The following is a 23,673-nucleotide window of genomic DNA, read 5'->3' as shown; positions in this document are numbered from 1 at the left end:
ATTTTAACAAATTCCCTTGAGGCATTTGAGAGATATCCCAAAAATGGGACAGATGGACAATTGAATGGACAGGCTACCCGAAAGGATAATGTCTCTGGCCACAGCTATCAACGGAGGCACAAAAAAAGATCTGTATGTGGGTCAAAGATAAAATATCACGATCACATATTCAGGTACTTGGGAATATGTCCATAGCTTGAACCATGAATGGCAACAAAGGTGTGTCACATGCCTTAGCCTACGCAGTTGAAATGAGTCACTACGCATTCTATTCTACACTTTCATTCCTCATACACTTTTTTCAGGTGAAAAAATGGTTGATTGCAGAAATGGAAAAGTACACAAAGCCACTTGCTTCCTCTCTGAACTCTGGATTACATTACACTCACATTCTTTCACCTCGATCCAGTACAGACTTGTCTGATGATGTATAGAAGTCGAAAGTCATTCATGAGTCAGGCCATCATTTCAGTGTAAGGTTTATTACTATCACATTACAATACAGAGAAACATCAGTCCAGGTAGATATGGTAGATAAATAGTGTGATGTTATTAAAATACTATCCTTCACATTGTTCTCTGAGTGCTGAAGTAAAACAGACGAGAACCAGGTAAATCTAAGGTGATTTAAGGCCACTGTGGTCTGATATGCTGGAATTCACAGCAGAAACCAAAAGTCCAATTTTGCAGGTGTATGGTGTACTCTAAAGCTGGCTTCAGTGTTATAATACACACACATAATGTAAAAACACACACAAAAGACACACAAAACAACATCTGGTACAATTCTTCCTAAGGGAACATTTTTGGTTTGCCTTCTGCAAATGGAGAGCTTCATGAATGGCAGCTTGTTGGTTTTCAAAAATAAAGAAAGATATTTGCATTCATCTGGTGATTAAAATAACCTTTTAGGCATGTCCTTGTCGATTTCAATTTTTGGAAATCTCCATCGTTAATTGGTACTGGGTAGGGGAAAAAAAATTACTTTATCTTTTCAACAATAATTACATGTTTTTCAGTCAAATGTGACAGAAAAGACTTGGGAAAATTAGAATAATGTGCCCTTTTGGAAAATGTCAACGCCAATTTCAACATCATTCCCTTTTAAAAACACCTCACAGTGCCCGTCCTTCATTTAAGCAACGTGAGGTTCATTTTGTCTGACAACACTTTTTCTTCTCATTACAAGCTATAGAAATAATGCACATACAGTATTTACATTAAATGACCCAACTTTCTGCATCTTCACATGCTTTTGTCAGTGTCTTGAAATGCACTCGTGTTAGGACAGTCTGTAATCTGAGTTTAATAACTTCAATACAAGAGTGCTTGTTAATAAAGCACTTCATTTGCTGTGCACATATTTAAACCCTGCTGCATACTTCACCACAGTTTAGACATTTCAGAGCAAGGCAGAAGTGTGAATTTTATATTATTTTAACTTAAAAAATATAATACTGATAATGCTACAGTGGCTAATCGTCTATTTATAGCTTTAAAAATATCAAAAAATGTTGCTTCAGTACAAAATAAAACAAGATAGTTTAAGATACAGGAACTTAGCACCCTTTTCATATACTCAGAGGCTCTCAGTTCATTTTCTATAAGGGAGAAGTGACAAGGACAGGAAGTGATGTCGCCTCTCATTTCTCAAGAACGACGATATCGGCCACTCCGTGCACTTGAGTGAGCTGTTTACAGTCAAGAGACGCCACCAGCTTCCTGGGTCCAGGCTGGGTAGGGATGAAGTGCTCTGTCAGTGTCACCGTGGAGTGACTACCTACGTCACTGAGAGAGAAAAAAAACAAAAGATGAATATTAGTCTCAGGGCCTAAGAGGAGGAAATGTTGAGGAAAACGTGTGGTGAAAGAGATAAGGAGGCAAAAGAGAGGACAATGTCTCTTGTTCTTACCCCACAACCACTTCATGGCCCTTCTGCAGGCCCAGGCCCTCCACTCTGAACACCACGCCCTTTAGCATACGTGGCAGCGGGTTGGTGAAGGTAATCTTGGCGGCCATCTCCTTACCGACCACGGCCTCCCCCAAAGGCTGTGAGAAGATAATTCAAGATGAGCCATGAGGGATGAACCAAACCTTTCATATGATATTCCTTTGCTCCAGAATCTAGAGTGAATAATGTTGTACTCTACTATGTGCAGTGAATGACAAACCTACCGTGATGTTGAGGTCAGGTGTGCGGAGCCTGAACGTGGTCTGGTTGGCTAGTACTTGCTTGGTCTCACTGACTCTTCCAGACAGGGTCAGCATCAGGGCTGCCTGATCCACCAGCTGGTTTTGATACTGTTGGTAAGGCAGCATCCACTCAATGGTCTTTTCTGTGTGGTACAGAAGTGAGGAAAAGGATCTGGTGACTTTCTTTTTCATAACTGGCTAATTAGCTTAGCATAAAGACTGTAAACGGTAAAAAAAACAAAGAGCCTGGCCTAATGTTCAGAGGGCTCATTATTCCAAAACCCCAATACTCTGAAAATGTCATTTCCCTACTGAAAAACCCCAGCTTGACCAGCTTAAAATGGTAAAGGCGGTTCACCAAATTGTTCGACCAGCTTAAGGTTTGTGTTCACATCGTTTTTGATGGTTTAGCTGGTCATTCCAGCTTGTGATGGTCACTTTAGCTGGTTTATCCATTAAAGATCCTGAACAAATAAAACCAAATCAATGTCCTTGAGTATGGAGAACAGTGTCATGAGGGGAGAAGTATGAAAAGCAACAGGGCCATCTAAAACCAACTAAAACCAGCTACCAGCATAAGCTGTTTTTTAGCAGGTTTTTTCAGCAGGGTTGTCCAACCGTCCTGTTAACTTTGAAAACTAACGGCAACGTCACCCTACAGGCTGTGACATCATTAGTCTCGTCAGCCCGCTTCTTTATGTGTCTTCCATTTCATGTTTTTCTAGTGTCTTCCCCTGTCTGTCAGGTGTGTGTGTTTCTGTCTTGTCTATTACAAGGAGGCGTGGCTTCACACTGCCCTCCTGACACTGCTGCACAGCTGGAGCTGATTTGCTCATCACCAGTCCGACAGGAACTCCAGGCTTTCTTCCACTCAGTGCCAGATTATCCCATCGCCACATGTGGTATAGTCATCGGCCGAACCAAGTTAATGCCAAGCTTTATCTTTGTGCTTCAGCAGCACGATATAGTGAACTGTGATCTACTCTCTCTTTCCTCATTCTCAGAAACCTTGCCATGTCCAGGACTGTCTTGCTAAAACCCTGAACAAAGGATCCTGTGTCTCCACTTCAAGTCATGTCTGCCAGCCTGCCTGCCCCCCTTAGCTCCCCCAGCCTGCTGTAATCTCCACACTGCCAGTCAAGCTCTGCCTGCCTACACTTACCAATCTTCAGTTATCAATAAAACCATCCAATTACTCTTCTTCAGTCTCTGAGTTGGCTTTTGGGTCCCAAACTAAATTTAGTGCTGACGTAACAGGCCATTGCACTGAGAGCCCATTGCTTCAAAAATACACATTCTCCCAAATAGATTATTGGACTTTGCTAGGTGTCAACCTGTTTTCTTACTATGGTGAAGACATGACGCGCCATACCCTCCCGATGAGTGGCAAGTACTCATTGCCTTCGTTGGTTGGCTTGTTTAGGTTCAGGCATGAGGAGTGAGACTGGTTAGGGTAAGAAGGGATAAGCCAGTAAGGCGGGTCATGCCTTCGATGTCATGGGGAAAAAAAATCGCAGAACATCCCAGAAGTCACGGCTCCATGAAACAGCTCCTAAATGAAACCACAACCTGCTGTTTTTACAATTTGAGCTTTGTATGGACAGGCTAAGCTAAGCTAACTGGCTGCTGGCTTCATAGTTACCATACATACAAAATTTGCATCTATTTTCATATAATTTATATACTTAACTTATAACATATAACTCTTTTAGTTCTCTGAGTTTGAGAAAATATCTCTAATAGCGACCTCTTTCACATACATGTGGCCATTCAAGTGTGAATAGAGAAGTTTTTTAAAGTTGATTGCACAATGTTACGTCTAAAGAATATTGACATGATCAGGGTTTAGAGTGGTTCCTCATAAAGCTTACTTTCACTATGCAAATATTTCCGCCACTGGGTACAATCTGGAAATCGGGAAAATAAAGGCTCAATTTATGGCACAAAGCAAGTGTGTCAACCATTGTGCAAAAACAGCAAGAGGATAATGCTTTTGTTTTCTCTGGTAGCTATCTGTAGCAATACCCGACTTGCCAAAGTATCAGTATCAGTTTTATTTCTTTGCAGCTGCTATCCCAATAGTGTAAATGGCAGACAGTGAATCAATCAAGGTAACTGCAAAAATGATGGTAGTTGATGGACTTTCAGGAAAATATAAGATCCGGTTGTATTTGTGCCAACGTTGCCAAAAAATAATGCCACTTTGAACGCTACAGAAGGAAAAGTTTAATATGGATTATAGCAGCTTTAAAACTCATTTGAGAGCTAACCTTCATTGGGCAAAAGCTCCACAGGCATCTCCTCCTTCTTGATGGTTCCCTTCAGCACACCAGTGTAGTACATGACAGAAACCTGGCTGTGCAGAGTGGTCCGACGTGGCTGCGAGCTCAGGTTCTTCACCACAATGCTTAGCTGGGCGTCAGCACCCATCCTGGGCCCCTCGCCATCCATCCTCACCTCCACGCTCACATCCTCTGCCATGGGCGTGGAATAGACATCTGGCTTGCTGCCATAGCGACTGGCAGTCTCCACAGCGATGCGCTCCTCTTCTGAATCTGATACAGAGGGAGGGGGATGTGAGTGCACCTCATTCTGTCTGGTGTTTTAGAATTTATTGACAGATAGGAGAGATATGGCATCGGCCCTTCAAACTAAGCAAACATCATATTTTAATATGAGAGAAGCAGGTGATCAGTTGAGAGGGCAGATGAGGGGAATCTTCGTACAGTGAAATGATCTATGCAGCAAGCAAGTATTAAATCAGATTGTTCCAGGTAGTGTAGAAATAATTCTAGTTTTGGAACATCAATCTGGGAAGAAATGCTATTAGAAAAGTGCGGTATGCATGCCAGTACCTTCTTGGTGTTTGTACAGGTGTGTGATGTCTGCCCGCTCATCAGAGCCCACTGCTTTAGTGCTGATGCAGTGGCCGACAGCTTTCTTCTCACTGTGGAACTGGCTGAACGTACCGTCCAGGTTCCTCTGCCAGTAGATCTTATCACTGTTGACCTAAAAGACAAGCACCAACAAGTACATGAGACGTTTGCCTTTCATACTGATAATGAGGTTGAATCAAAGTATGCATCTTTTTTGTTCATTATTTATCTTTGTTCTGGTGGATAAGGAAGAAATTCCTCTTTGTTGTTTCTCTGTAAATAACACGTCTGTTCTACATCTAGCGAGAATCAGGGACCTATGTGTAGTCCCTGTAACAGGCAAGACCACTTTTTTTTAACCCTGTATACCTGTAATTTAGTTTGATCAGTTTCTTCTCACTTTGGTAATGCACCAAAAGTTTACCTTGACCTTGAAATGAACTTGGAAAAATAAAGAACAACGCCCACTTTCTTTTCGATATGTAGCACTCACCTCAGCAAAGACAAACGGTGTGTCGTGTTTGAGGTAGACCTGGCCAGAGCGGATGGCGTTGACCGAGGCAGGGCCACAACGGAAGGTGCCTTGGCTCGTTTCCTGGGGAGTAGAGTCAACAGCCTGCCAGCCTCCATTGCCAGGGGGCAGGTCAGGTCTCGCCATCCAGCAGTCATTCCATACGTGGAAATTCCTGAATAGCAATACATTTTGTTAATCCGAGATCGCATTTAGAGGAGTAATTTGACATTTTGGATAAATGTCCTCTGTTTTGCCAATAGTCCGATAGCGTAGCTTAGCATAAAGGCTGATAACAAATAAAAGGAAAAATCTAGCTAGTCTTTCTCCACATTTTTCACTTTGGTTTTTGTTAGAAATATTAAATGTTGATTAGTGAGCTTCAGATATCCTGGTGGCTGGATTTTGTTGGCTATGGACCAAGCCAAGCTAGTTAAAATAAGGTAAGCTAACCACCTCCTGTAGTTTTTATGGTGTTTGACAGTGTTTGTGGCGAGGGGGAGATAAGTCTTCAGAAAACATCAGTGTGCCTATTAATTCTTTGGGCCGGTGTAGCTACATAGGGTTAAACAAGAAGTAGCACCCATCATTCTAAGGACGCTTTAAGGACATGGTACTACCGGCTAGCAGGTAGATACCAGATTAGCCTCCACAGTCTGAGAGGAGTTACAAGTAATCAAACAAGCATGACGTCTCTGAGGTTTCAAGTTAAAGGAGACTGCTTTCGGTGCAGATCTAAATATACGACACATTCCTAAGGTATGGATTTAGCAGCAGGCTTATTTTCCTAACATGTTGCCCTGGCCATGTAAAGTTACACATCTTACCACACAGAGTCACTATTGAGGTAGTCGATCGGCTCCAAGTTCTCATCGAAGTAGACGTCTGTGGTGAGGGATACATCAGTGTCATGAGCAGACTGGAAGTTGGTCACGCTGCGGGCGGGGATGCCAAGACACCGCAGCACTGGGAATAAAAATAGAATTGAAAGTCTATTAACAAGGTCCTTTGGAAACTGAATTATTTTCCCAAATGCTAACACTTAAGCATAATGAACATTGCTGCTTTGATGGTATTTGCATGGTTGCATGTGACTTTATTATCCTGTCTGACTGAAAGCAACACATGTGGCTCTATAGGTGGTAAAAAAAAAAGGAGGTATGATGAGAATGTCAGTGTGAGGTATTTAGGGTGTGCATGAGCTACGACTTACTATCAGGTGCTAAGGTCAGCTAGCTACCACGTTAGGGTCACATGAACAATTCTGGTACAGAGCAGTGAGAGCTAATGAAAAGGGCCTGATAGACAGGAAGCCTTGATTAGGATCACTTGACTGTTAATCAAACTCACATGAACACAGGGAAAAAAAATCAAACACTACTGGGTATCTTCTGTAGCGTTTAAATACACACGCTATCATAGAGTGTAGATTTCCACCTTCTGAGCCAACATGTCTCCATGAATGCACATTTTTCTCTCACACACACCATCACATGCTCTCTGTGTTTCATTTTTCTCACCAGTTGTGGTGATCCCAGAGAAGACCCAACACTGTCCATACGACACAGGCGTCCCATAGGAGGAGTGGTACTTCCTCAGGATCTCCACGCTGCTGCTCCATGCCGCAGGAGAAACTCCATCAGCGTAATTCCCAGACCAGTTCCCAACCAGAACCCCAAAGTCATCCTGAGCATTAATCTGAAAAGAGGATGAAGACACAGTAACTTATGAGTGGCTGCTCTCATTTACAAATTAAAATTCTAATTTTAGCAGCAGAATATGATTAGCGGCATATAATGAAGACACTGAGGTCCTGTCCTCTGTGTTGCTCCTGGAAATTGGAGTTTTGTAACCTGACAGTAGCTACAATCTTTCCGACGAAAATTATGTTTTTTTTCCCACTATATTGGTATTCCTGGCGGTGTGCAGAAGGCTTTGAATTAGAATTTCATGTTTTGATACAAAATTCACTCTAGCTAAATTGAAAAGTTACCTGAATAAATAAAATATGAGCATTAGGGGACTTGGAGTCATGATCTCGGTATTTCTAATATCCTGAGATAGCGGGATATTAATATAACTCTGAACTCACCATGGCAGATATGACTCTAACCACATTGACAGGATCGCCGCGACCAGATGGAGGCATGTCACTCTTCTCCAGGACAAACAGGCAGGCTTCCAAGATCCCCTCATGAAACTACAGCCAAAAAAAAATACAAATCATCAGCAAAGGAAATCTTTCATTTACATGGGGATTTGAATCTTATTACTGGGTTGAAAAATATTGCAAAATTTAAAGACATGTCTTAATATAAAGCAATAATAAACGATAACTACAACAAATGAGAAATAATCTATTAGCTTCTGTGCTTTACAGTATTATTCATTTGTGGATGGCTTTGTAGCACAAACCAGGATGTCGCTGTTCTTTTTGCACAAATTGAAGTTACAGATGACAGATGGTGTAAGATTGATAAGGCTACGGATGAATAACTTGTGCCACTAATAATTAATAACAGACTGAAAGAAGAATAGACTGGTACCAACTATAACATTACATTAATGTTTGCACAACAGATCTTCACTTTGAAAGAACTATAAGTCTAAAGTCCTCAAATGTGTGACTCCATTCAGACTCAAGTCAAAGTTATTTGACTTGAGTCCTAACCTCTGCACTGCAGTGTGTTTGTGTCAACTGCTCATACACCGTCTTGCTGCTGGAAATACTCACTAGTGTACCAATGTGTATTAATCCGCAATTTAAAATAGTTCTAAACAAACACATTGTTTGCCTCTCTTTGAATAACATTCAATCAAAACTACATGCTTAGCATTTTCCAAAATTAAGCTATATTTGTAACCCTGTTTTAAAGATTTACATCTCTAACAGGCGGGTTTCTATTACAGATTTGGGCAACTGGCTCTCTCGTGATGTTATGTGACTTCTCCTCTCACAATAACATTCCAAGAGGTATGGCGAAGGATGTTCAAAACATTAGCAGGTTTATTTCTTTTGTAGCCACCGCACCAGCTGTCATTGTCTCTGATTGAAGGTGAAGTAGGTGTGTTATGTATGCAATAATAGAAAGACAAGCCCCTTATATGTCGGAGCGGCCACATATGAAGGATTTCTGGGAGGTGAAAGTCCACAATTTGACAGAGGAATTGTGGATGCAAAATTTCCAGATGATCCACTCAACTTTTGAAGAGTTATGGGATGCATTAACACCTCTTGTAGCGCCTGCTGCATCATGCCAGGGGGAGCCAGTTCCTACCGACAAGCGCACAGCCATAGCATCATGTGAACTATCGAAGCCAAAAAAGTGTTTCCATTGCAGTTTTGCTAAATATGGCTTTTTCAGATCGCCTGAAATACCACCTCATGAGAGCATAAGACATTTTTTGCGATAAATGGGATTTTTTCCATTAGGCGTATTTATATTTGCAATTTCAATTTGTGTGGGGTTAATGGAAAACCTGCCTAATGATGTAATGGTTACTCAAAGCCACAAGCGTTAAGCACTTTTCAGTCACATCTTGATTTTTTCGTCATCCGTACCTGTCCATAATTCCATGTGCGGGCACCTATTTGTTTCTCTGTGCCGTAGTAAATCCTCCCAGTGTCATTCAGGATGTACTCCTTCCTCTCCTCCTCGTCATCCAGAAACACCGTGTCCTCTGGAAAGACATGACAACATTATATTTTAGCAATACTAACATCAAGAGAACATTGCATACAACAAGTTTCCTTACTTTTCCATACTATATGAACCTTGACAGGAAATACAAGGAAAAAAACTTTTTGCCTTTTGTTTTGATTTATGTTAATGATTTTGCCTCTAGTCAAAATTTTGGTTTGTTTTCTGGCTGAAAAACTTTTCCCAGAATCCAAGTTTTAATTACCTCTTTGGTGACTAAACCATACAAGAATGTGATTTCTATTCACAAATGATGTCAAAGAATCCCCAAGGCGAGGAAATGGTTAGGAAACACAATGATTCCACGGACCTTGCAGTGGGGCCCACACTCATTTATGGGAAACAGTCTGTTCTTAGAGACATCAGGCTTGCAGACTTGGGCGTGCACCCCTGACATGAACCTCACAAGTCTGTTTCTTTGTTTTAACACTGCTTTTATCTCTCGCTGTTGCTGCCATGAGTACCAGTGGGTGGGGAGGAGGAACGTGACAAAAAAAAAGAGTATTCAAGATGGACATGAGAAAAATCAAGTGAAAGGAAGAGGTTTAACAAAGTCATGAGGGAAAAGTGAGAGAAAGAGAGGAAGTTATGCTTGGGAGGGAAAGGAGAGGAGGGAGTGAGGGGGAGTGGAGCATAACAGAGTGTCTTGAGATTTTACAGGAGAGAGTAGAGGCTGAGGCTGACAGATTCTGGCAGCTGTGATAATTTTGGTTTTCACTTCTTCTTGCTGAATATTCCTGCAATGTAGGGAGAAATGCAAACACAGACACAGGAGGATATGAGGAAAGGAGGAGGCCAGAAAACAGAGCAACAGAGTGAGGTTAGGGTCAGCAGATAGCAAGGAGGCAGCAGGACTGGGTGGGAAAGGCATATTAAAGCAGGAAATACACATGGAGGCAGTAAAAGCAAGGGAGGGGACAGGTTGTCACCAGCTGCAGGATTACTGTGAGCTCGCCCCATGGCGTTTTTATACAGTAATTGTAGGATTTTGAATTTTATGAGCGTGAGGGAGAGATTGGTCTCAGGAAGAAGAGATTGAAAGAGGGAAAAGGAGATTGGGCTTGCTGCCAAAAGCAGCCACACCATAATGAAAGACAGACTGTCTTTTTTATCAAGTCCAGTTTTTTTTTTGTTTTGTTTTGCTGTATTGCAAATACACTTTTTTTTTGTCAAATATCCTGTGCGGATAGTTTGCAGAGCTCAGCAAACTGAAAGAAACTCAGCAGAAAAGACAATGAGCTCATTTCCGAAGGCTACATTAAAGCTTCTGTGTATGACAGCATTACTTAACAGCTACCTGTTATGTATAAAGTGGAGTAATGGTGTCCTGAGGAGAGAATGAAGTCACGCTACCTATGCATGTTGCAATCTGAGCCTCTCTGTTTGTTATTGTATTAGACTGTCCAGTGATGCATGCTCATAGGGTAAGTTCATATGAGTCCATGTGTGTGTATCCCACTGGCTTGCTAATCGCCCTTGCTCTGCAAAGCACTCATACAACCGTTAGTGCTGATAACGTCATCCTGACTCACGGTGTTGTGACAAAAACGTACTTATTTAGACATTTTGTTGAAGTCTGACTATCATTTTCATCCGAGTCAAGATCTATCTTTGTGAAACAGACATCAGAGCTAAAAGGAGAGTGAATATGAAAACTAACAGGTGGCAAGAAGCTCTCCTGAATGAAGACTCATGTTGCTCTTCTGGGTGTCTAAATAGGCAACATTCTGCTAACATGTGAGCCATAAGGTGATAATATGTCAGTAGTGATAAGAATTTGTTTCTACCTCTGAGTGACTAAAAACAAAGGAACAGTGTGTAAGATTTAGGGGTGTTTAGTAGCAAATTATTTTCATAAGTCTCTTCCTCTCCAAAAACAAAAGGATCAGATCAGTGGGTAAAAATTGAAAAAAGGCAGTTTCATGTTAAAAATATGTATTTTTAAGACATATGACACAAAAACATGAATCGCTCCATCTAGAACTGGCATTTGATTTGTCCATTCTGGGCTAAAGAAACATGGCAGCATTACATGTCAATCTCCACAGATGACAGAGACCATTTATATTATAAACGGCTCATTCTAAGATAATAACAACACCATTCTTATTTTCAGGTTTCATATACAGGTAACATGCTTTCATTATAATTTCATTTCTGCCAATTGATACCCAATCCTACACACTGGACCTTTAATCCATCTTAACTAAATAAGAGAAAAATAAGAATGCTTTTATAAATGATCTCCTTTATCTATGAACATTTTAACAATAAGAGCAGACTAGTGGACCCCACAAAAATGCTCAATTTATACAAAGTCAAAAAATCCTATCTGTATGTAAAAACATTTCCCAAATGAGGCCATTCAAGGTCTGTTGCAAACTGTTTTGGTCCCAAACATGGTTTCAGCATGGTGCTTAAGTGGCATAACCAAGAGTACCAGCGGTCTTGAATCAAAGCCAGTAGAGTTTCATAGTTACACACATGGGGTCACGCTGTAGCTATTTGATGGACAGCAACATGCTCATGGATTGAGTTGAGCCTTTCTCACCCATGTGTGACTCCTCTCAGAGATTAATACAGACACTTACTTTGTGCCAGTGCTTGCTATCAGAATGCTGATGCTATTCGTAATACAGCTGCTATGTTTGGGAAAATTTTCCCTGGTAATTGGTCTGTATCAGACAGTTCTACAGCAAAAAAAAATATTGACTCTTTGAAGATATTCTGCCTCAAACCTAACAGTAAGCCTGATAATAATTCCAGACACGTTATGTAACGTTGTCTGTCTTTTCTTTCCTCATTTTTCTGCTCTTATCATCTATTACTCTTCTTCTTTCCTCTCTGTTTCACATTCCTACCCTGGAGCTAAACCTTGAGGCCTGTTCGCACCCCCTGTCAACCTTACCTTCACACCAAGGGTTGAAGAGCATGACGATGTTCTTGCTGGAGTTGTGGGTAGTTGCCCCCTCGCCCCTCAGATTGCTAGTTGTCACCGTGAGTCCATACAGGCCAATCACAGCACTGGCTGGCGAGTTGACGGACAGCTTGATCTTGTTGCCGTTTTGCTCGACAATCTTGGCTTCCCAGCGTTCATCCTCGAGGTTATTCACCAGTGGGATGATGACATGAGTGCCTTTGGACACCATGGGCAGGGGACCTACACCACACAGGTTATGAGTCATGTTGCACCACATACAAAAAGGAAACACAAGAATTTTAGCCAAATTTTAACCAAAAACCTGATGTATAACAATACATTTTATGCAATGCTTTTTGCTGAGACTGTGCAATGTGGTCTTTAAATTTATGTGCAAAATTTTACACAATTAAAATAGTTGGACATTTTGGGGAATACACTTATTCACTCATGAAAAGTTAGATATGAAGATTGATACAACTCTCACATATTGTCATATTCATATCTCATTAAATATGAAATGTCAGCCTTGGGACCTCTGCTTAATTTAGCATAAAACTGTAAACAGAGGGGAGCTAGTTTGGCTCTGTCCAAAGTAAATAAATTATGACGACCAGCACCTCTGCAGCTCATGATGAATAAGTTGCATCACGTTTCTTTAGTTTGTATAAAAACTTAAGTGCCGTAGAAACTTTTCTAGGCAGAGTCAGGCTAACTGTTTCCCCCTGCTTCCATTGTGCTAAGCTAATCTATCTTTGCATGTAATGGACAGAACTCTTGGTGGGAAACACAATTAGCATATTTTCATATAAATATTGAGATTAAGGTTATCTTTACACAACTGTTGCTAAAAACCACTAAAGCTATTAAAATGTGTTTGCTAAAAAATACCCAGCAAAAATATTTTGTATTTGTAACAGGGAGGGGGGAGCTAGCATGACTGTCCAAAAGTTTTTACATCTTTTCTATATGAAAAATGGAAGTACTATAGTGACTTTTCTAAGGCAGACTCAAGCTAGCTTTTTCACCCTGCTTCTGTGCTAAGCTTAGCCAGCTTCACAAGTAAGAGGCAGAACTCTTGGCAGGAAACCAAAAACACATAGTTCCCAAAATGTTGATATTAAGGTTAACTGTATGCAACTAACTTGATGTGAAACACTAGAGCTAACAAAATACATAACAAAAACATTTATGAAAAATGATTAACAAATGAAGCTAAAGTACAAAGAATCTAGCATGTCTGTGATTCAGAAACACATTCCTGTATATGAAATGAATAACCTTTCAGGACAGAACAACACAACTGATGTTTGTGTGAACAAGATGAAAAACACCCATTAGCATAACCAGTTAGCATGCTACAATATGCTCCAGAGTAGGCTTTTTGTGTGTGTGGCCTATATGCACATCAACTTGTACATTTTATATTGGTGCAGTCAAAAGCATCTTTGACAAACATTTTGGCTTTCAATGACAGAGTGAAAGTTCATGTCCTGCGGCTTGGTAAAGTGCTTTCAGATTCTCAGCTCTCCTTGAAAAGTTGAATTAAATAAAGTTGGAAGTGGCAGTGGGACGACCTCTTGCAACATGAAGCTGGGAACAGTGTAAACTTGAATAATCCCATCTCAGTAATTGTTAGTCTGTTCCCACAGTGGATGACACAAGCATAGCAAACTAAACCACGTATGTATCACAGCCCCTCGCCTGGCTGTGCATAGTTTGTCTGAGTAAACAAAATTTCTGCTCTGGAAAACCTCCCACACTGCACTTACCCACAAATCTCTGCAGAAGCATCTTTGTGAGTGTTTCATCTTAAGACAGTTAGCTTAGATGGACTCTTATACATGCCTTGATGTTTTGCTGAAGGCTAAGAAACTACAAAAACAACTGCACTTTCATTGTATGTTTCATTGTAAGGAAAATGGCAGTTTTAAAGTTAATTCTAACCCACTGGCCTGATTAAGACTCATGGAATGCTCTCTGAGTGCTTTGCTTTGTGCCCCCCTGAGCGTTTAGCCTATGGAGTTTATCAAGAACCATTGTTCTTGATCCAACCGAGCCAGGACATCCTCACTTACCTCTGAGGACTTGCTCAAAAGGAAATCAATGGAAAAACACTCTCTTTTCTGCTGGTTGACCTCACCTTCATTGAAAATTGCCTCAGAATTCAGTATCCGAGTTGAACAAAATAACACCTTACGCTACACAGTCCTGCTTTTAGTGCAACTGTTAGAACGCTTTCACAGCAAATGTGACTGTGAAAGCGAAGGTAATGGGAGCCTGTCGAATGTGGATGGCTCAGATAGCTCTGTGCGTCGATTCTGTTTCTCCACCACCCTACCCATGTAGCTATTCAAAAAGCAGGTGACAGCAAATCACCTCTCTGTGGTGATGTAATCTCCATTTTTTCCTAAGTGTGTCGTAGATCGCTGTAGTATGAGGCCTGTAAATACCAGAGGTGTCCGGTGTCCTGTGGTCTGGAAGCTGTAAACACTGGGGGGTGGTGGGTGGAATCCAAAACTTGTGGTCCAGATATGGTTGAACTGCTGCTCGATTTAAATGTGTGAGCTATGCGTGGCATTTTGACCACATTTCCCATGCTTTGTTTTGAGTCAGTCGTTCATATAGTTTCACACAAGCTTATAGCAACTACTGATTACAGGACCACTCCACCATATCTACACATTCAGATCAGCTTGGTCATCACTGATATACTACTGAACATGTGAAAACAGAAAATGTATGTATTATACCTGTTTTAGAGCCAGCCTCAAATGGCCATGAGAGGAACTACAGTTTTTGACACTTCTGCATTGGCTTCATTTTTCAGCTTTGGAGGTTGTTGCTTGGTCAGTCCCAATATACCCCATTTTAAAATGCTTTATAGCAGAAATATGTTTATAGCCTAGAAAAAAATGGTTTTAATGTCTTTAGCTAATTTCAAATTCTTGATAACATGAAATGACTTGGTCTGGTGATATCCACCTTAATAAACAGGCTGGGAGGCTCAGGAGTTATGCTATGGGAATTGTAAGAGCGAGAGTTTTTGGAGCTTGACCCATACTAGGAACTAAAGGTCAGTATATATTGGCCTCTGCTGCTTGGCTGCTTTGTTTATTCATTTTTTTTATCTGTCTCTTCTGACTCCCCATACAATGAAAGTGCAGTTGTGTCAGTTTTAAATCCCTGTTTTCCTGCCACACACTTTGGGCTAAGCACTTAGTCTCAAACACCTCTACAAATGTTAATGATCAAACATTATAGATTATTTTGTAAGGTATGATGACACACCTGTTTTCAGGTCCAGATGCATCTTGTCATTGTCAGCATTGAAGGGCCTGTTGAACTCCATTTCCATTTGGAAGGTCTGTCCTCGGCGGATGATCATCTCGTCCCCATGATACAAGTCGGTGTGGTGCTCCTGTCTGTTCTGACCCGTCTTGGAGCTCAGCAGTTCCACAGAAACCACCGACAACTTAATTTCTGAGAGAGGAACATTTAATGAGAAATATGTCTTTGTATCACTGTACGGGACACCTTTGCCACATGCAAAAACAGCCCAGAGGGTTGAACTAAACCTTACAATTTCATACCACAATTTACCCAAAAAGTCAGTCCAATACCTTCCATCTCCTTTGTCTCTCCATTCTCATGCTTTGGCTTGATGGGCTCTGGGGAAGGAACTGGGGGTTTCACAAATTCCACTTTATCTGTTACATCATAGGAGGTGCTGTTCTGGCGCTTACAGCAGCACGGACACATCTTCCTGAACCAGCGACGACAGCCACCCTCCTCCTGTTTCTTCTCCCCCTCTTTGTGAATGGTCAGCTCCACTCTGGTGGGTGGGGCTGCTCCAGGGAAACGCCCCAACTCTGAGATGCCTCGTACTGCTAACCGCTCGCCTGGCATTCTAGGAGATATTAAAGAAAAATGCTATTACAATTTCAAGAATAAAATTGGAGATACCAGGGTTTCCCACACATTCGCAAGCAGTTATTCATTGCACAGAGGATACTCTGGGCACAGATGGAGCAGCGGAACGCCAGGCGCAGTTAAAATGAAGCTTAACTGTTTGTTGCACTGGGGCTTAGAGTTTGCATGCATTTGTATCAGCTGCTCCTCTCATTCAACAATCAGATTTGATCAACTCTGAATGAGTCGACAGATCGATTATCATCATAGTTAAGAAAAAAATCTGAAAAATAAAAGTACAAAACACATAAGTTTGGGTTGCTATCAGATTTGTTTTGATGATCCTCATTTTAATCATTCTACGACCACTCAAGTTTACTTTGGGACCCATTTGGGTGTCTCATCCCCAAGGCTGTGAACCACCTCACAAGTGGTATCTATCAGTACAAATAGTTTGGTTTTAATCTGACCCAGTTTTTTAAATACTTCTGAGTAATCCTCAGACCTTGCTGTAAACAGTTTTATTGGAGCCTACAAAGGAAAGTGCTGACTGCTTTGTGGTTTTTCCAGAATATTGGGTGCATTGTTTCGGCAACAAGATGCTGCTGTTGAATTCCTAAATTATGTGTTTTTTTAATGAGAGCCACAAAAAAATTCTAGTCATCTAAATTAAGAGCAGAAATCTTTGAGTGTGACTACAAAACCAAGCTTCAGTGCAACAACTAGACTACAGTAAGAGGATGTTGAAGCTCAACAACATTGTACAGCAGATGTAATGTGCAAACTGTAGAGGTCATTGGCAGTGTGCTACACTACATTTCACTCCACCAACTTTGTATTCATAACAATCTGCGTTAAAAAAATCCCCAATTTCATCTCATTTTCTTTTATCTCGCCATCATTAAACAGCCAAAGCACTTTTTCTTATGCTTTTTTCCCACAATTGCCACATTCCACACTTTCACTCTCCTTGGCCGTCAGGCTTTCTCAAAGCATTTTGAGGTATTCAGCCTTTAGTTCTTGTCGGCTACAGTCCCTGAGCAATCCAACATGCCTCCTGTACATGCAGCTGGATTTTATCTGCTTCACCCCAGCTGTTGTGGAATAACGCAGTCTGTGTGTGTATATGTCTGCAGATGTAGGTGTCCAGCACTGCAGATCATATGGACATTTATCACACTGTCACATCCCCACCCTCATATGGTGCAATAATAATCACGGCGGAATTAGACCATTTGTCACACTGAAGATAAGCCCGTCCTTCCTGCTCATCCAGAGATTTTAAAATTGGGTTCACATATACCAAATGTCAATATTTGGAAAGTGAAAGCAACAACTGTTTACTAGAATAGAAAAGAGGAGGGAGGAGAACTTTCTGTCTTCCTTCTGTTTTCTCACCATCTGCAGCTTCTCTGTCTTAACACAAAAGCCACACAGGGCTGTGGCGCTGCATGCAAAAAAAATAAATCTATATTTCCCTTAACATTAAAGCGCCATTGGAGTTTTGTTAGTTCTTGTAAAGCAGCCATAAAGTGTAATGAGCTGCAGTAAAGCGCACAGACAGGACAAATGCATCGTTAAAGACACATGTAGTCTATTGCAGATGTTTGGTTTCTGGGGCAATTATTCTCATTTTTACAAACACACTTGGTTAAGTGCCACCCCCATTAGTTGTTGTCGTTATTCATGTCAAACCTTTCATGTTAGTGCAACAGTTTGCATTGATAATAGTGGAGGATGTACCCTCAAACTTCTTAGCAATTTTTTTAGAGAAAGTGTCTGAGATTTCACACAGAGATGCAGAAGCAGGATATCTTTCTTCTACCCATTGACTGTTTTTTTTTCATACATATCCACTTACCCCAATCAGAAATGAGATAGAAGCATGAAACTTATTATACTTACTACTGTGATGATCCCTCTCTGTTTGCAAATGGACAAATTGATGTCTTATAGGCCTGTATGTCAAGGTTTTTCTACCAAGACTTACTTTTTAGGTATGAAAGTAATATTTCTTTAATTTACAGTAATTTCCCCATTTCACTTCTAAAGTCCGGGAATTTATATCTGTCTAGTTTTGATGACCATTCTGTTATGTAACATTTGACATTTTTAAATATCAATATTTATAATATAATCTGGGGACCTGGCTTCAATTCCCATAGATGGAAAACTTGTCTTAATTGCTTTCAATTTTTCAGAATCAGAATTTGCCTAAACGAACTATGTTAATACTGGCACATTTTTTTAATAATTATTTTTGGTTTGTAGTAGTATCCTAGTATTGAATTTCAGTAGGACATACTGAAATACCTATACTAAACCTGGTTTGAGCTTTTTAAATTTTACATATTTTAAACTGACACACTAATGTCTCACACATACCAAAGTTTTCATTTTTGATTTGTAGCATAACTGGAATTACTTGTTCAATGGATATTAAATTATTTGACTATATCTATATTCTTGCCCCCAACACCCCTGCCATGGCGGTATATGTAATACCTGACTTGTAGTGGTTCAATCAAACTCTAACATTGCCTGCAAAAACATTTGATGACCGTCAACAAGTAGAACACAAGCACATGTTACATAAACATGACAAATATTTATCCAAATACTTCCAGAGATTTTTGAGTAATGACACCAAAATCTGTTACAATCGCCCCCGGTCTCCCCTTATTCTAAAAGACTTGGCTTAAAGCTGTATGTTCAATACAAAACAATGATTCTATGGCAAATGTAATGCTACTGTGGGTAACTCAGTTATGGCTGAGGTTACTAGAGTGTCGGACTGAACCGCTAACATTAGACAAACTCTTGATATGGGAGCATCTTGGCTCCCACATAACAGACGATCTGGTCACTTCCTGTAATTAGATTTCCTTATGTAATCTGCAACCTCAAGGCATAATGTCATTGGGTGACATACTGGCTATGCAGGAAACACAAAGTTACCAAGCTTCTGTAGACCTGAAGCACTGTGCACACTGTTTTTAGGGTTATGATAATTGCTGTTTGGGCGAGGGGTTTGGCAAATGGTCAATTAGTATCTGTGCACATCTACTTGTGCAATGTGTCCCATTATGCTGTCTTTGTTCATCTTAAGTGTTTTGCTTTGCAAAGTAAAGCTAAACGTTGAGGCTGCACAGGTTATGCGAGGTGTCATCTAAGCTACAGCACCTATTTCATGCCAATAAGCAGCAGTAAGAGTCTATGATAAAGTGTAGCTACTTTTCCATTGATTTTATGGTTAAACATTTGCATGCGACAGGCATTATCAAACAAGTTGAGTACGCTGGATTTAGTAAAGAAAGGGCAGTGAGAGTCAAGTTATGTGGTGCTGGTCAACGGTCAAACAACAGCTGAGGAAGAGGTGGTAGGGAGGGGCTCCTCACAGTATCTGACCATCATAATCCGTGTGTGTGTGTACTCCATCTGGGTGTGTGTGATATATGACCACTTCTGATTTTTTAACCCTTCAACTTCCTGAGTTCATCTGCCGGTCAGATGACATTTCCCTCCCTTCAACTGTTTCCAAATCCTCTAAATATTTGGCAAAAAAAATCCATAATCATTGTGACAAACAATGGATCGAGGCAGCTGTGTGCACTGCAGCATGATCTCCACCCAAAACTGAAGTCACGCTCATTGACCCATTCTGTGCTGCTTTTGCTGCATCTCTAATTTTAGCAAAAGGAAGCAACATGAACATTGAAATGAAGTGAAAAGTGTGACAGGATTCAACACATTTTAGTTAGAGAGTTCAAGATGTAAAAAGGAGCTTCTGTGCCTTTTTCTATGCGCTCACAATCGGTGACTTAATATTTGTGGTGATATAATGCAAGATACAGTTATAAAAGTCCCAATATTACTGCAAATATGGCTTCTTTTTTAAATGTAACAACGGAACAAAAGCTTTTAAGGCTGTTTTGTTAGTAATTTGTGTCTTCACAGGCTTTAATAATGCCAAGTTATCTCACTGCCGCACCTTAGGTGGCCTAAAATTGCCCAATTAGAGTCATCCACTCAACCCCCTAAAACCAAGAAAACCCATTCCACGAGCTACATTTTTGGCAGCCTCGCTCTTCTCTCACACTTTAATGCACAAACTTAAATGAATTTATAATACGGCCATTGGCCAAGCTTGAAAACAAGTGTTACTTCTTCATTTTTTCTCTCCTTCTGCCTATCACTACCACGTGTTTCACTTCTTCCATTATGCTGTGCCCCCTCTTTCTCTCTCTCTCTCTCTGCAGCTCTGCACTTCTCTTCAGTCGGTTTGTGTTGGCATGCTGGCACCTCTGGTATGCCCACCGGCCCCTGAGATAAGCGCTTCAAATTCAAGTCACTGTTTCCAAACAACAAGGCCAGCTTTTAAAGGGATAGTCTGACATTTCTGAAGTGGTGTTGCGTTGAAGTACTTATCAATAGTCAATGTATTACATACAATTACACACAATATCAGTCGGCATGCCTCCAGTTTGGAAACGCAAGCTTGAGTCTAACACAGAGGCTAAGCAAAGAACTGCTGCGGAGGAGGGGTCAGCAACAAAACATATTTTAGCCTTCTAAAAAAATCAATATAATTTTTATTGTATGCTATATTTAGAGTATTTTCACCGCTTTACCTTTTCGTTAGACAGACGTTTCAACTGGGAATGGCTTCAGTTCCCCATCTATGCTCTCCTCAAAGCCACCAGACTCTTTTAAGAAAAACAGTTATTTTAACTTGCTAATCACCTGAGCTGCTGCTCTATTGATGCTTCCATCAGGTGGTTAGTTTGTGCTATCATGTGGTTTTGGTGAATCCGAACTAACACTTTTAAACGCCGAAGTCACATAATGACACAAAATAACAAATTGATGGAGGCAGCAATAGATGAGCAGCTTCTATGTTCAGCGAAGTTAAATCAGTGTTTTCTCAGTGGAGTCTGGCTTTGAAGAGAAATATATATGCTTGCATAAAACAACTATATAACAACTTCCTTTTCCTATTGGAAATCATTGTAAAGCTGTAAAAAATAGTCTAAATAAAACTAATCTGATATAGATTTTTGGGGTTTTTTTTAGGTGGGACCTTAGTTACGTGGATAAAATATATTTTCTTGCTGGCCCCCCATAGCAGCACATTTCTTATAGCCTCCATATAGGACTCTTGTCTGCTTCTCCAAACTGGAAGATCTGGGTTTGTCATATACTGTTGATGGATAGGTATCCCATTCAACACCAACTTTAAAAATCTGAACTATCCCTTTGAATAGCCATGCTCGTTTGTCTGATGTTGATCCCATGATGTAAAATTAACCGATTAAATCAATTTGAAAGAAAGTCTAACCACAGTAAAAGCCTGGAATGCCATCAGATGCAGAAAAAAAACGTTTTAAATCCTTTTCTTGCACATCCCTCAAGTTCTGCGAAAGAATAAAAAAGGGAATCAGCTGCAGCTGGTTGGCCATCAACCAACAAGGCTGTAGGCATTGAAATACCTCAGCTGACTGGCTGTGCTCTTTACTGAACATGAACGATGTTTGAAAAACAGAATGCACTTCTTTTTAGATAGCACGAAACCAAACAACTTATTACTGGATATCTGTTGCAACTAAAGTTCAGCAAGTTGGGCGAAACATCCACAAGATCTGCGACACGTTCATGAGAAAAAAGGTGATGATGTTCAATAAAGAAAAGAAAATACCTTATGAATGGTCTATTATCAGATTTTATATTGCTTCATATTTATGGTCTGCCCTTTTGTAAATGTGCTTAAACGTTTCTTCCTGCCTTTACGGGATGTGAGCCTCCTTCTCTGTGGAGGATCATCCCCTAAGCCTCAGTTGTAAGAGAGAGACTTTCTCCGGGCTGAAAGAAGAAACCGTTAGGTCATGCGCGCACCGCTTTTAGTTTACACTTCTCTTAACATCTCTCTTTAAAAAGCGCACTTGGAATCAGAGTGACTGGAAATCTTACTTTATCTGTGTGGATTCTCCTCTGGATCAGCGATGGATCTTCTGCTTCGTCCTCAGTAATTATCTCTCTGCGTCAAAGTTTTGGAAACTTTTTTTCCTCCCCTCCCTCCGTTCTTGGATCAGAATACTTATATGTGTGTCCTGGAATGTACCGCACGGTACTTTAAGCCGACACACACCCCCTCTTCCTCGCGGTTCAGCCCACCCCGCCCTACCCTGCACGCACTGGTGAAGTTTCCCACTCCTACCAGGAGTCCCGCTGCGATTTGGGCGCGCTGCGTAATAGTGCGCACGTCGCGTGTGGACATGATGAGCAGCACGCACGCACACACACACACACACACAAAAGACGGGGCGAGGAAGACTGAGGAAGAAACTTTTTTACGCAATAGTCAGCCTTACGTTTCAATACAGGAAGGGAGTGGAGGCAGAGAGTCAGAGAAGCGCAGGGAGATATGTTTGTGTCCTGATGTGATGTCAGCCAATAAAACATGTAAGTCAGAGGAATGAGGACTGATTATGTAAAAACAAAATAAACCTTGCAAGACAAAACCAACATTCATAAGTTTAAACTTAACCCTTTGAAACCTGGAGCGACATCCCTCTTCTTGTGCTGCTTTCAGACGCCTTTCACGTGTTGAATTCAGTGGGAAAAAGGGAATGTTACATTGTATTATCATTACTACGTTATTGCTATAAGATATTGTTTATTTAAGCTACACACATAACTTGTGGCCACCAAAATAAACCAAAAGCCACAATTTGAATGACATGTGGTCAAAACTCCTCTGCAGAAAACCCTGTTGAGTCAATGTTGTCAGAGTCTCTCAAACATGACAAGACACTGAACTTCCCCTGAACACTTTCAGTTCTCCTCTGTTAGTCAGTTTACAGAGAAACCTCAGCTGACAAAACCAATGTGACCTCTCATCCAAAAAGACCCAGCAACCAATGAGAGCAGACGGTGTGGAAGAGTAAAAATAACAGAAACTTTGTGGTTTGGCAGGAGATCTCAGTGACGTTATTTCTGATACGTGATGATGATGATGAGATGGGAATACCAGCTGGCAACATGCTTAAGGCAGGTGCTTTGTACACAGTCGACTAGTTTGAACAACATGCTAATATTAGCACGCTAACATGCTTACAATGACAATACTAACATGCTGACGTCTAGCAGGTATATGTTTACCATGGTCAGTATCTTAGTTTAATGGTAGGACATAATCACAATACACCTTGGGGGTACAAGTACCCCCTTATATTCAGAGAGTATTGAATTCCCCCTTAAAAAACATGTAGGCTATTAATTTTATATATGTATTATGTAATTGCAGACAAATTCAGGTGCTTTTCTGTCAGTTCTACTAAATTTGTGCAAAATTGAGGTTTTTGTGTCTATTTTGCAAGTGTTTGTTGTGGATTTTGTGTTTGGCTTTGGACGGTGGTGGCGTGTGGCTGAGTGTCAGTCATTGGGATGAGGACATCAGTTCACCATGCTGTAAACTGTCCTTCTGCCCACTTCTAGCTCCTAGTTAGCCAGGTAGAAGTTTTCAAATGTAAATGTCCGTAAACATAGAGGAAAAGATGAAGA

The 23,673-nt window shown here is 40.7% G+C and overlaps 1 protein-coding gene across 1 annotated transcript; it reads right to left on the bottom strand.

The window, feature by feature from the left end:
- Window positions 1-463: 463 nt before the first annotated feature.
- tgm1l1 (transglutaminase 1 like 1) lies at window positions 464-22,264 on the bottom strand. The gene is made up of 14 exons (XM_042497584.1): window positions 22,081-22,264; window positions 15,825-16,111; window positions 15,493-15,684; window positions 12,190-12,441; window positions 9,143-9,261; window positions 7,673-7,780; window positions 7,101-7,278; window positions 6,408-6,546; window positions 5,563-5,755; window positions 5,049-5,202; window positions 4,464-4,748; window positions 2,176-2,336; window positions 1,913-2,049; window positions 464-1,788 (listed from the first exon to the last, which is right to left on the bottom strand). The coding sequence occupies exons 2-14, from the start codon at window positions 16,108-16,110 to the stop codon at window positions 1,644-1,646; spliced, it is 2,349 nt and encodes a 782-aa protein (XP_042353518.1). The 5' UTR covers window position 16,111; window positions 22,081-22,264; the 3' UTR covers window positions 464-1,643.
- Between the last annotated feature and the right edge of the window lie 1,409 nt (window positions 22,265-23,673).

This window comes from Plectropomus leopardus, chromosome 12 (genome assembly GCF_008729295.1).
Source record: "Plectropomus leopardus isolate mb chromosome 12, YSFRI_Pleo_2.0, whole genome shotgun sequence".
Lineage (NCBI taxonomy): Eukaryota > Metazoa > Chordata > Actinopteri > Perciformes > Serranidae > Plectropomus > Plectropomus leopardus.
Note: the sequence above shows the minus strand (reverse complement) of the source record. Positions and strands in the feature narration are given on the sequence as shown.

Excerpts from the sequence above, each read along its gene's own strand:
- tgm1l1 (XM_042497584.1), bottom strand. The coding sequence starts at position 16,110 with ATGCCAGGCGAGCGGTTAGCAGTACGAGGCATCTCAGAGTTGGGGCGT. Across the intron at positions 7,279-7,672 it reads TTAGAGTCATATCTGCCATG|ATTAATGCTCAGGATGACTT; the intron begins GTGAGTTCAGAG and ends TCCTCTTTTCAG. Across the intron at positions 5,203-5,562 it reads CACCGTTTGTCTTTGCTGAG|GTCAACAGTGATAAGATCTA; the intron begins GTGAGTGCTACA and ends CTTGTCTTTTAG.